Raw genomic sequence first — 14,160 nt, 5'->3', positions numbered from 1 at the left:
AAAATTCAGGAACATTTTGAAACAAATTGTCTACCCAAATTCAATCAAATTCCGAAACTAATAAACAAAAACAAAATTTTAAAAAATCCAAATTCTCATGAAAGTACCAAAAATAAAATTAAACAATAGACATTCCCCCTCTGAAAGACTCCAAAGATCACTTTAAAAATAACCTAAAATGTCCTCTAATAGTCCCAGAAACTTTTGGTAAATATTTCTGGAAAAGGCCTAAAAATAAACATGAAATTTTTACAAAATTCCAGGAAAATTCCTGAAACATGTTAGGCAAATCCTAATCAAATTTCTCCCCAAATACAAATAAATTCCTCCTAAATTCCATCGAAACCTTCACCCAAATATCCCCCAAACATAAAAAAAAATCCCTTAAATTCCATGAAAATTCAGGAACATTTTGAAACAAATTCCCTCCCCAAATTCAATCAAATTCCAAAACTAAAAAAAAAAAAAAAAATCCCCAAATTCTCATGTAAGTACCAAAGAAAAAAGAAAAAAAAAAAAGGTTAAAATTTCTTTGCTGTAGGAAAGCCAAAATGCGACCATGTCCTCATATTAGCACGCAGTGTCTCAGGAGGATATTGTGATCCCAGGAATTTAAGGTAAATAACATTTTTATCCAATAAATGAATGAATCTGCAGAACAGGAGTTTCATAAAACAAACACGTCACATCGCTGCATCAGTTTTTTGGATTAGGCTCTACTGATTGCCTAAAGAAAAGTCTCTCTAACAGGAAAGCATCAGAGAGGATTTTAAAGAACAATGGATCGGTGGACCGAAGCCAAGAGGGCTGGAAATAAATCCAACAAGAAGCTGCTACAGAACAGAGAAACAGCAGGAGGTCTTTATAGTGAAAGGCTGGAAAAGACAGAGAGGATTTCAGCTACAAGGTCAGCCTCCAAACACCGCGGCTCGTCTTCATCAGACCCAGACAGACTCCCTATAACCTCATCTTCATCCACACCAGGACCAAACCCTCCTCACCAACAGCAGACATCCTCAGAGCTTTAAAAACTCAGAGAGCCAGTCACACGTGAGATTGTTTTTCTCCATGGAGGGAGTCGGTGAGTCCCCGCAGAGGAGGGGGTGAACGGAGGTAACACTCACCTGCTGTTCTTGCGAGGCAGGGGCAGATCCTTCTGGAAGAAAGACAGAGAGAGAGACAGAAAGGAGATCAGGTACAGGAACATCTAAACAGAAAAGATTATCACTATTATTCTCCCACATGAGAAACATGACAATAAACTCCATTTAAAATTCAAGGTGGACCACAATAATCACTAAAACTCTCTTTTGTATGGAGGTTTGTCCTTGTGAGGAAAAATATAGCAGTGTCAAAGATATACTCCAATTCCCAAAAAAGTTGGGACGTTGTGTAAAATGTGAATAAAAACAGAAAACAGTGATTTGCAAATCCTTTACAGCCTTTATTTAGATGAATAGTTATTGTGTTATTGTTTTAGGGTTTTGTTTTATGCATCCTGCACCAGAGATTCAGTAACATGAGGTCCACACGTGCTCCCTCACACATGCAGAGAAAATCTTTAACTGAAGGTTAACCTAATAACGGCCCGCTCCGTGGTTAGGAGGCGGTCGATTCAGGGCTAACAGAGGCGTAACGACATTAACCTGCAGGCGTGAGGAGAGGGCGTGAAGCAGCTAATTACATCTGCTACTATACGCTGTAACAGCTCACACCTGAGACTCACAGAGATAAGACGCCTCCACACCTCTCACCCTCCTGTTTACAACCTCCCTCTCTCTCTATCTGAGTGTGCAGTCTGTTTGTAAAGAGGCGGGCTGTGCTAGCATGAGATCTGGCTCTGCTCGCTCTGTTTTCATGTGGCGCTGTGAGTGTTTGCTGCAGCTTCAGCCAAATGTTCTCCATCCATCTGTAGCCAGGAGAGGAGAGGATGGACGGAGAGAGAGAGAAAGTCAAAGGGAGAGAAAGAGAGCTACAGAGAGCAGTGGCACTCAATCGACTGGTTGAATGTAGTTTAAAAATGCTGATATCAGACATGGAGGAGGGTGTTTATGCTGCAAAAATGTCAAACTTCCATTTGATTCTGGTCACAATCGATAAGATAAATCCGTGTTAGTAACCTGACATACCAGATAGACTGTCCCATGTAGCCATGAAATGAGATATGTCTCATATTCATCTGGGCAACAGTCTAAAGATAGTGTTTAAAGACAGAACCAGGAGTGTATGACAGGATTCATGGCTTCAAATTAAAATGAAGTGAAGATTGAGCCCAATAGAACTCTGTGGGGGCAGGATGGAACTGCTCGGTGGTTTTCTGGCGTGCAAAAATAAGTTGTTTTTTTGCACAGTCGGCTCAAACTTCGACGATCTTTAAAGACACCATCCAAGAGTCAGACCGACGAGATCAGACACACCAGAGCAGAGGCAGATCTCGTCTTGTCATTTTAATCAGTACAGCCTACATCATTCAGCTCTTTCATTGTTTTACCAAATTATTAACAACCTTTAATATCAGGCCAGGTGTGGAAGCGTAATGCAAGTCCATCGTTTTTGTCGAACCTTGGTCCTGCACTGCTTGGCCTGCTGATAACCCATACCCCATCTCTCCAGGTATCTTCCCAGCTGTTCCCTCCATAATGCATGCAGCATCTGGTCCATCCCACCAGGTCCTGGGCACCCAGTATGTGGTGAGCTGGATCAGGCCTGAAAAGCGCACTAGTTTCCTGTAAAAGTGCAACTACCGCTCCCCTATCTGGCAGCTGACCCTTCCCATCCCTGAGCATGCCAGCCAGAGCTGGCCCAAGGCGCAAGCCACATAAGTGGCTGCTTGGTGGTTATAAGGCAGCAAAAACATGGCAAAAAATGAGTGTAAAAGTGACTAAAATGGGCAAAAATGAGAAAAAATTGTCAAAAAGCAGCAAAAACATGGCAAAAATGAGTGTAAAAGTAACAAATGGGCAAAAATGAGAGAAAAAAGGTCAAAAAGCAGCTTAAAAAAAGCAAAAAAGAGTGTAAAAGTAACTTAAATGGGCAAAAATGTGAGAAATGGTCAAAAAGCAGCAAAAACATGGCAAAAAAATACATGTAAGAGTGAGTTAAATGGGCAAAAATGAGAGAAAAAGGTCAAAAAGCAGGCAAAAACAGCAAAAAATAAGTGTAAAAGTGACTAAAATGGGCAAAAATGTGAGAAAAATGGTCAAAAAGCAGCAAAATATGGCTATATATATATATATATATATATATATATTTGCGGGGGTTAAATTCTGGACCTCACTAATTTGAAACCCTGACTACAGCCCTGACCATCCCCCCCGATTGTTTTTTACAACTCGACTACTGCGTATATGTACGTCATTTAAAAGCCAACACTTGAGTGCCGCTGACATATAAGCCATATATGTCAAAGTGTTTTTTCGGCGGCTGGCACAAGGGGGCGCTCTCGCGCTCCCTGTGAGTAATTTTGGGGCTTCTGGGATATGTAGTCTGAAAACAGAAGACGCTAGATCAAAGCCACTGAGCTCAAAGCATGAGGTGGAGACGCCGGGATGGAGGTAATCTAAGCTCAAAGTTCTACAATATTCAGTATCCGCACAAAATGCCCCCCAAAAACTGAGGGATCAAGTGGCCAGTTTCACCAGTGGACGCTGGAAGAAACTTTAAACTTTTGCGTGAGAAATCAGTAACTCACTGAAACCGACAGCGAATCCAGGCATCAGCGTGTTCCTTCATCTGCCTCGGCCGTCCAAGAGGCTAAAGAATGCCGCCAGGTCTCCCCTGTACGTCGGAGAAAAAGGCAGCCACTCGCCAGCTTGATACATACAGCGACGACACTTCAGAGATGGACATTTCCGAATGGCTGCCGAGTGAGTGGAGCGGATCTTGTTCTCCGTCCCAGAGCGATGGAGGTAAGTTAACGTTAGGAACCCACTGATTATTCAGCCAGATTTATGGAATGAAACCATCACTCATACGTTCACTCATGTGATTTCAGAAGCAGATTTGAGAGAAGAGCAAGCCCCATGCAGTTCTACAACACGTCTGTTGGCAGAAAAAGAGGTAAGAACAAAAAAATTCTATATTATAGATTATATATTATATATCTAACATATATATTATATTACTTCTATAATTTACAGGCAGTGCCAGGGGACACGTGAGCAGGAGAGGACGTGGGCGTATTGGGGATCCCGTGGCGGCAGGCCAGTTGTATTGTGCTGTATTTGTATTTATTTTTATTTATTTTACAATAAAATAACATTTGTAATACAACTTTCAGATGTCTTTTATGTCATTGAAGGCAAAATTATAACATTCAAATCACTGTTCTGCTTGACAGACTCACAAAAATGCATTGTTCTCAGCTTTCTAGAAAAAAAGTGGTCTTTTTGGTGAAACTAGCCTCTATTCAGCTTCAAATTAATCAAGAACGTAACAAGCTGCAAACAAACGTTTTTTTCCATGATGAAATAGAGAGTTTCTTCTTTCATTTGAGCTAGTCTGTGTTTTCAGAGTCATAGTACAAAATATTCTGTGGGTCTTGAAAGATGACTCAAAATGGCCAAAACGCTGGCATAGCCACTTGCCATTTTATAAAAGGGCTGGCACTCAATGAGTTTAGGGGGCCAGCCGGCTCACAACCGCCAGGCGCCCCCCTCCAGTGGCATCCATAAGCACAGCCAGATCAGTAATAGGAGTACCCAGCAACACTAGTCTCGCCAGTGCCAGGGCGCCTCACCTCAGACAAGGCAGTGACAGCAATCCCAAGCCAAGCCAGCTCTCTGGACATCGCAGGTATGCAAAAGTCATCCTAAAAAGCAGCCACGTTCCAGGCACCGACCCAGGAAGACTGCCTCAACCGATGAACCAATGGACAACACCTCAGCACCACCAGCGATGATAAACCTAAGCGTTCAACGCTCGCTGCACAGGGATTTCCTCCTCATCCGGCAGGGAGGGTCCCATGGGCTTTACCCGTCCACTTTTACATGACATGCAGATCGTCTTACGGCTTCAGCGGAGTACCATGACTGCACAGAGCTTTCATAGGTGTTTACATGCAATGTAGTTTAAGTGTGTGTGGATGCAAATCCAGTGCCTGGAGGCTCGGGGAGCAAGGGTCGCTGAACCCCTTTCAGCTAGCAACCCTGACATCAGCATTGGGCGCACGGTCTTGCCAAAGAAGTCGTCACAAAGGAGTCCAGCCGACGCCTTTGGCCATCAGTCAGCATCCAGGCCCCACAAGAGTAGAGAAAGACCAGGAGGACCAAGGACCCAAAGACTTTGACTTTCAGCTCCAGGAGAGCCACACCACCTTGCCCAGAAAATCCATTGCCCCATATGCAAGGCCAAGTTAGTGGTGGATCTCAGCCTCACAGTCAGTGGATCGATGGATGCCAATGAACCTCCACACTCTACTTATTCACAGACACAGATTTAACGGCATCATCCAAGGCATCTGTAAAAGTCTGAGTCTTTGTTTTGGTCCAGGAGACGTGCATTCCAACTCTCCCCTCTCAGCACTCAGCAAGTTGAGAGCCCCCACCAGGACATCTACAGTCTCCACAACGATCATGGCATCATCAGCAAAGTGACCTGGACATTGCTAAATTATACTCCAGAGTTCCCTGCCCCGTTACCCGCCCCATTATCCAATCCAGGAGGATCATAGGAGCTAAGACAAATCCCAAGTAATCCCATTCTGGGTTCTGTTAAAAATTGAATCCTAACTCATGATTCATTGTTGCAAAAACCTGCAGCCCTGACTTTATGTAGAGTATAAGGCAAGGCTGCACCCAGTGTGCAATGTCAAATGTCTTATAATTTAAGTCACTCGGTCGTCTGGCTCTAAAACAATCAACCCGGCCGTAGGTTACACGGGTTACTCCTCTATCGGACTGCGTGCCTCCAGGGTTTACATGTTAACAGAGATAAATCCTTCTCCACAAGGACGACTGAATATTCAACCTATTGATCCCTCTTCACTTTGTCCTCCATTGATCAGGATATTGACCCTGAGCTGTCAGACACGTAGGAGATGGTTAACAAGAGCCTGAGGCGGTACGACAGCTTCTCACTGATGGGGAGGGTTAACCTTTCTAGCAGGCCTGATTAGAGCCGACTGTTGGTGGTTTTTTACAGCAGATAAATACACCGTTACTGTATCTGGAGGCTGAGTCAGATCTAACAGCAGTTTACACTGAAAGACTTCAGCAGAGATGACACAAACATGCCCTCTTTTTAATAGAATCTCTCTTATCTAAATGCTTTCTCAAAGACTACATGCTTTTTGTGAGTCGTTTGAAAGTAGACTCAGGCCAATGAAGATGTATAAATTAAGATAATAAGACTAATGTTAGTCAAATGTTTAGGGATGTTACAATATAAGGCCCATTCAACTGGCTTAACAATGCAAATGCTGTAGTCAGGTTTATAAAAGACAGTTAGCTTCAGAGCAGTTACATCATGCAACTGATGCAGTATTTTATTCTGATCAAAATAAAACAAATTCAAACTCTTTTTGCCTTCACCAAACACTCAAACTGGGAAAACATCATCATAAACTACCTCTGAGTCCTGGAAATTTTGACAAATCAAGGCTAAAGAGTTTAAAAAGCTCACAGAGTGCTTGATTAAAAGCCTCTGACCAAAGAATGATGGAATAGAGTCAAACAGCACTCATGTATGGGCTGCACACTGTAGGAGTGAAGTCGGGACGGACTGTGACAGAAACCCGTGAAGTTTCTATTTTAGAAAGTCTCACACACTGAGGGTGAAGTGTCTCCAGTCATATTCTCTAGCTCTCCCCCCTCTTTCTCCCCTGTACCTCTCTCTAGCTAGGTTTCCATTACTGTTTTTCGCAAAATAAAAGTGATATTTCTTAAATTTCAATTACGTAAAATTGCGCTTTGAATGCATTTCCATTGAAGGGAGTTTTGGGCATAGGCCTTGCAATTCTTGTAAAATCTCATCTTCCGTTAATCTGCTGCAGGGAAGCTTGACGCTCAAAACCTGTTGCGTGTTGGTACGGTTTTGGTTACATCTACAGTGGTTGCCTTGATCATTCTGAACAAAAGACGAAGGCAACGAATGATAGTTCAGAGGTAAAGTCCGTATATATGGTGAAAGCCACCCATAAGGGTATAAGTATGATGTTAAGAAAAGTCTCGTCTCTTCTTCTGTCTACACGAACCGCGCAATGTTGTCTCAGAGTGACTGGTCATGTGACACCGTACGTCACGTCCTGTGACTTGTAAATGCGGAAAAAGTGTTTCATTTACACTTTTGCGATATATTTCTATATCGAAACATCTGAAAAACCTCCTCATGAAAGTGTAAAAACTTTTTAGCGATATTTTAGGGTTTTTTTGAAATTCAGGTGTTTCCATTACCAGTTTTTTTATCGCGCTATTTCAATTGTGCGCATTTCCAAGTGTAATGGGAACCCAGTTTCTGTCTCACACAGACAAACAGCATCCCCTCTATGTCAGCTGCAGGTCCGCGGATAGGAATATTTCCTGCTCTTTTATTTCCCACATCATAGCGGGGTGCATCAGAAAGTCATTCCAGCCGTTGTCATGGTAATTTAGGACGTTGTCTGACAGTTTACAAGGGAAACAATCCCCCAAACTTGTTTATTCTGTTCGCATTTCTGCTCTTACTGTGAAGTGTCTGGAGTCGTACGACTAAAATATCAAACGTGCCAGAAATCCTCACGACCAGTTGGGAACAGCTCATCAGGTCGTAGTCAGGCCGTGGTCGTACGCCCCTGTACAAGACACGACAAACGACACCCGTTCCCACTGAAAGTCGGCACGACTTCACAGTGAGCCGTGCGGCTCTAAATTTGTGGCTGAATCGCAGCAAAATCGCAGTGTGCACCCAGCTTTGGGGACAGTCTTTAAAAATAAATAAATAAATAAAAGGATTTGTTAAGTTTTTTAGAAAAACCTCAACATTCAAACCTCTTAATTTACAAAAAAAAAAAGATTTTTCTTCATTCAAAAGCTGTAAATGTATGTTAACCAAAAAATAATATTTTTGAGATTATAGAGTTGAAAGTCCAACCACTATTTTCAGTTTTGTTTAGTGTCATTTTTTGGCTTAACGTTGTAGTAAATATCCACCTTATTCCTAACCCCATGGTACTTTTCGTGAAATGTGGGAGCAACTCCCGGTCCTATCTACCTAAATGGGACTTTGCACAGAAACAAGAGGCTAAACGTGGAGATTAAAATATGTAAACTTTTTCTGCTACACCTCAAACAGGATACTATTCTCATTTCTCTGCCCTCAAAGTGCAGAAATTCCCTCAGATGAGCTAGACTAGCATATTTAGCTAACTTTAGCTTCATATCAGTGCAGCAGTAGACTATCACGTTTTGTTACAGGACTCTGAACACCATCTTCAAAACACTTCTCTGTTGAGTTTGTGGGGTTGCTAAAATTCTTGTTTCAGCAGCTAGCACCAGATGATTATTTTCAACTAAATAAAAACTGAGTGGATTTTATCACGGCTGCTGCCGAGAGCAGGGAGAAGCTGACACTTTAATCTCATCTCTATTCTTCATTCTTATTGGCCGTCAATTCTATTAGCTTATAATGATACAACACTGAAAACAAAGAGCTTTTCTCAGCTGCAGACACCAGAGCATCGACCACAGATTACGGGTTTGGTGGTTGGTGATTCGATGCATTTTTTCCAGTCTACCAATCACATATATGGACTGAAACCTGTGCAGTAATGATCGGTTTCTCATCAGTCAGGGCTTCTCTAGTAAATCTATGACACTGTGTTCAGTTCTGACTGTTTCCTGAGTATCTTCTGACCTTTAGACGAGTCGGCTAGTCTGGATTTAAATATGCATAAAGACCAGGAACACCCCTAATTCATCTCCCTATTAGGTGGAAAGACAAAGAACTGAGACCAAACAGCAGAGAGAAAATGAGTAAATTTCTACAGTTTGAAGGTTTTTTAAAAGGCTGACTTCTGTAGATAAAGTAAATTTAAATCAAAGGCTCCTGCGTCTCTTTCATACGTGGATCCAGACCTGCAGACATCTGTTCTCCGTCTGAGTGAAGTCTCTCTGAGGAGCTCTCTAACGTTCAGGGACGTCTAGACAATAAAAGAAGCAGTTGGCACGTGAATCAAAGAGCAGTCCTCTGAAATCTGCCGTCTGAAATCAGAAATAGGAAACGTTAATGCATCTCCGTGAACAACAATGATAAAGTGTGCAGACTGTGCAGAGGGATTGTGGGTAATATTTCCCTGTACTGCTGTAGTTTAATTATTAAATCCTCCTGTGACGTCGCCTTTATTAACCCCACGAAAACCCATTAAAGCAGCCCTCTGTCATTGTCACTGGACTATTATAGATGTAGAAACGGTTCTGATGAGTTTCTCCTCACAATCTCTCATTTGATAGAAGGTCAAAGAGACGCCGCTCATTTTACTCGTGTTCATGATGAGTTCATTTTCTCTGTCGTCTAACTCTGAGTGTGGAATGGTTATAAGAGGAATAAAGTCAGAAATCCTGACAGTTTTAATGGTTTCATTGCTTCTCTATTCAGGGCCGCCCATGAGGGAGGATAACGGCTTTCCTGGAACCAAGGCAAATGGGGGTCAGCAAAATCATGATCCACCGTAAAAGTAAGCTGTGATGACAGCTGTCTACCTGAATAGCAACCACTCTTATCAAAGCAATAAATAATTTATTAATTTATTCATGCTGTACTTTATAGCCTTCTTCAAAACGTAAACCCCTTTTCTTAAAACAGAATAAAAATGGGTTAAAAAGTGGCAAAAATGTGTTTAAAGTTGTGGTAAAATGGGTTGACAGAAGTAAACAATTAGTGGAAAGTTGCAAGAGTGGCTTACAATTTTTAAAATGGTCAGAAAAAAAGGTGAAAAGGGCGTTCAAGTGGCAAGACTGAGTATAAGAAAGAATGACATAATGTTGAAATCTACGAAAATTGCCATAAGGGTGATGAAAAGGAGTTAAAAGTGACACAAACGGGTCAAAAGTGGTAAAATGGCAGAAAAAAGTGATGAAAAGCTGTTTGTCTCTGGGTTTATCAGGGGCTATTCTCTGGGTTTATCAGGGGCCATTCTCTGGGTTTATCAGGGGCCATTCTCTGGGTTTATCAGGGGCCATTCTCTGGGTTTATCAGGGGCCATTCTCTGGGTTTATCAGGGGCCATTCTCTGGGTTTATCAGGGGCCAGTCTCCGGGTTTATCAGGGGCCAGTCTCCGGGTTTATCAGGGGCCATTCTCTGGGTTTATCAGGGGCCATTCTCTGGGTTTATCAGGGGCCATTCTCTGGGTTTATCAGGGGCCATTCTCTGGGTTTATCAGGGGCCATTCTCTGGGTTTATCAGGGGCCCATTCTCTGGGTTTATCAGGGGCCATTCTCTGGGTTTATCAGGGGCCCATTCTCTGGGTTTATCAGGGGCCATTCTCTGGATTTATCAGGGGCCATTCTCTGGGTTTATCAGGGGCCATTCTCTGGATTTATCAGGGGCCATTCTCTGGGTTTATCAGGGGCCATTCTCTGGGTTTATCAGGGTCCATTCTCTGGGTTTGTTATTGGCCCAGCCAAATCTGGGGGCGGGCCTGTCTTCTTTACTGAGCTGAAAGTAACAAATGAAAAAGTGAAAATCTGGAGTATTAGGTTTTTTTTTAACATGGTCCATCAGATTTGCTGGTTGTTGGATTCAGCAGATCCAAAGTTGAAACTAAACACCTGGCTGAAATTACATGAATGTATATAGTGGAACCCCCTCCATGATGATATTAGCTACAGCCGGAGGTAAATGATACTTCTATGTCAGCCTATATCTGAACATCCTGCAGGTAGGACCGTTATCACAGCATCGAATATGAGCCAGAGGAAAACGACTTTGTGCCAGGAGACGATCACACCAGCCTGCTCGCATGTCTGACTCACAGTTTCCCTCAAATTAAAGATGTAAATCTGATCTCCGTCTTGTTATCCGGCTCCTACCACACAGGCTCTGCAGCCAGCTCTCCTCATCACTTAATTCTCCCGTGGTATAATTAACGTGTCAGAACGCCTCGCTGTATTGCACAATGCATGGCTTCATTAGCCGCGTCATAGCATTTGAGGGGATTGTTTTAAAAAAGAGGAGGCTGACGGGGAGCTGCGTTTAGAGCTTAATGCTCTGTGAGTCCTGCTAACGACGTCTGGAGGAGGTGAGGGATGAAGACAGACGGTGGGCTCCGTCACAGACATGACATGCTCAGCGATCACAGATTAGAAGGAACACAGTATTTACTCCTGTCTCTGACAGAACGCTGCTGCTGCTGCTCTCTTTATGAGGGTTTGGTGTTTGGTGAGAGGGTTTGAGCTTATACTGACTTTCCCTTTACTCCTGTTAGGACTAAATCTATCCAAATCCTTTTCTACAGGCATATTCTCATACTATTTTTCCTATTCCCACACCAAATTTGACACCAAGACAATACTGATCGCCCCAACAAAGCTGGTGTGAATTTTAAACATTTTTGCAATCATGATTAATTCCTACATTTTGACAAGTAATCACAATTTTAATCACAGTTTTATTTCAAATTTTCTTGCATTTTGAAGCACAAACTTTTAAGTCCATACTGTTGATATGAATCAGTTTTTCACAGCCTGTCATAAAGAACTATGCAGGAGCGCATGTACAAAATGACTCACTGACTTCAATGATGGTTAATGTGGCAGCACTTTCACTTTATAGACATTCATGCTTTGTTGATTTCTCAGTGCATCCCAGAGATTTTCTCAAAAAACTGTTTTTCCAGATGCTTTTTCTTCGGTATTATCTTACTAGATCACTAGAGACCTATGAGCTCACACGGGACGAGAATGTAAACAACAGATGCTTTGTCATTCATTTTAACATTATTCCATGATTCTATTGCTTCGATGGTGAGTGAGTACATTAGGCAGGGGTTCTCAATGTTTGGGTCGGGACCCCATTTGGGGTTGTGAGACACTGAGAGAGGGTCTCCAGATGCCTTAAAAAAAAACTAAGAACATTTTTTAAATGACACTGTTGCCACTTATATCAATTCTGTCAAATTTAAACCAGTTCATCACTTTTCCCTACAAATTTTATCAATTTTAACTCATTTTTGCAACTGAAAACCCATTTTTTGTCCATTTTAAACCCTTTCCACCACTTATTTCTGCCTGTTTTTGCCACTTCTAAACCAAATCTTGCAACTCTCTGCCTATTGCTGGCTCTGTTTACACATTATTGCCACTATTAACCCCTTTAAACACTTTTCAAGCCACATTTCTCGATTTGATTATACCCATTTATGCCAGTTTCTGACTTTGTCTGCCTCAGCTAACCCTTTTTTGCCAGTTTATGTCAATTTTCACCCCATTTCACCAAATTTCCACCTATTTTTGCCACTTTAACGCAATTTCAGCTACTTTTGAATCCACTTTTACCACTAAATAAGGCAATTTTTGCCTTTTTATGGTTATTTTGCCATGTGTATCTCATTTTTTGCATTTCTAACCATTTCTGCTACTTTTAAAATCCAATTGCACCACCTTTTCCATTATGTCTTGCCAATTTAAAAAAACTATTTTTATTGTATTTGAATTCTGTTTTCAACAAAAAGATTTAGATTTTTAAGAGGACTACTTACTACACAAATGAATTAAAATCTGTTTCTTTGGTAAGAGTGGCTATTATTCAGGATAAATATAAAATACCACGGCTTAACTTCACAATGGACCATGATTTTGCTGGGCTTCAGAAATCTCTCCCATTTCCCCCCCTTATGGACAGCCTTGTCTGCACATGACTGTTCTCTGAATGTTCATGGCTGTGTTCAGCCACCTTCAGGTACAGTGGGGGTTCCCGGTCTCTGGCACCTTTATCTTGGGGGTCGCAGGCTGAAAAGGTTGAGAACCGCTGCATTAGGGAGTTAAAAGGTGCTACAAAGGATGTGTGACTGTGCAAAGCAGATGGATTTGCCCGACTCTGTCTCTCTCATCCAGCTTGAAAAAGCTCCGAACCACAACATTTGTGCAGAACCAAGCTTTGTTTGGGCCAATCAGCTTCATTTGAGGAGAATGAGGAGGTAGCTATGGGCGAGGTTTAGTTGTACTCAGCGTTGATGGCTATAACTACCTCCACAGCCAGGATTAGTTCAGATATAGCTCTAGCATAGTGTCAATTTTCCCTTCATGATGTCATTTGGGGAGTTAGCCCCGCCCCCAGGTTTAGTTGGCCCTCCCTCCCTGAAAGTTCCGCCCTCCTCTCCTGATCCTCCTCTCAGCTCATCTCACCAGATGAAAGGGTGCCACATCCATTTCCTGAGAGGGGCAGGATCAGGGGCGGAGTCAGACAGCTCATTAATATTTAAAGCTACAGACACAAACAGCTTGTTCTGAGCAGGGCTGAAACACAGGGGGTTTTAGACATGCACAAATCCAATACTTGAGTGTTTTTTCAGCAACAGACTTCATGGGCATGTTTTAGGGACCTCTGAGACCGATATAAACTTCTCTTAAAGAGGTCAATTATGTGACCTTTAATACTGATACACCATGCTTCACCTCCTCCACCCCAGCCTCCTCCTTTATAGCATAAAGCTTGTTGCACCCTCATATTCAGATTCATGCTACTATGGATTAATTGCTTTTGAACTAATTGTATTGTGTCCAGTGCACACTGCCATAAATGTATCTGTCCTTAGGGGGGTGTTTAGCCAGGCGGTCCCAAAGTCAAAGCATGCTGCTTGAAAGGGGGGCTTAATGATGCAACTTGTCCTAATTTATAATGTGCATAAATTCTTTAGGCGCCAGAGTAAAACAGCTTCAGATTTGCATTGAAGATAATGACAGTAGAGAACAGACTTACTGTACATACTGTAGGATATTTAAATGCCCTTGGCTGTGTTTAATTATCATTTTTCCTGAATACCAGATGGAATAAAAGTTTGTCTTTTTAGTCTGAAATGTGTTCCTGACCTATTTCTGTCACAAGACGTTCCCTTTGACAACAAATATCTCCGTTAATGGTTCAGCCATAGCGTGTCTAAGCTACATGTGTGATCGTACTCTCAGGGGTTTCCTGGTTCTCTGAGTCACTGTCGTTCCGATAACAAACTCGACCTGAGGCGGAATCATA

General features: G+C 42.2%; 1 protein-coding gene across 2 annotated transcripts in view; it reads right to left on the bottom strand.

Moving 5' to 3' along the window:
• The window catches only part of LOC121503682 (microtubule-associated serine/threonine-protein kinase 1-like), an 80,447-nt gene that overhangs the window by 54,210 nt on the left and 12,077 nt on the right, over positions 1–14,160 (bottom strand). Inside the window, exon 2 of one of the 2 annotated variants that reach the window (XM_041778201.1) lies at positions 1,125–1,156. In XM_041778201.1, coding sequence (XP_041634135.1) covers positions 1,125–1,156 — 32 coding nt within the window. The remainder of the gene's footprint in view (positions 1–1,124; positions 1,157–14,160) is intronic. The other variant, XM_041778202.1, reaches the window with a different exon arrangement.

Source organism: Cheilinus undulatus, linkage group 21 (genome assembly GCF_018320785.1).
Source record: "Cheilinus undulatus linkage group 21, ASM1832078v1, whole genome shotgun sequence".
Classification (NCBI taxonomy): Eukaryota; Metazoa; Chordata; class Actinopteri; order Labriformes; family Labridae; genus Cheilinus; species Cheilinus undulatus.
Note: the sequence above shows the minus strand (reverse complement) of the source record. Positions and strands in the feature narration are given on the sequence as shown.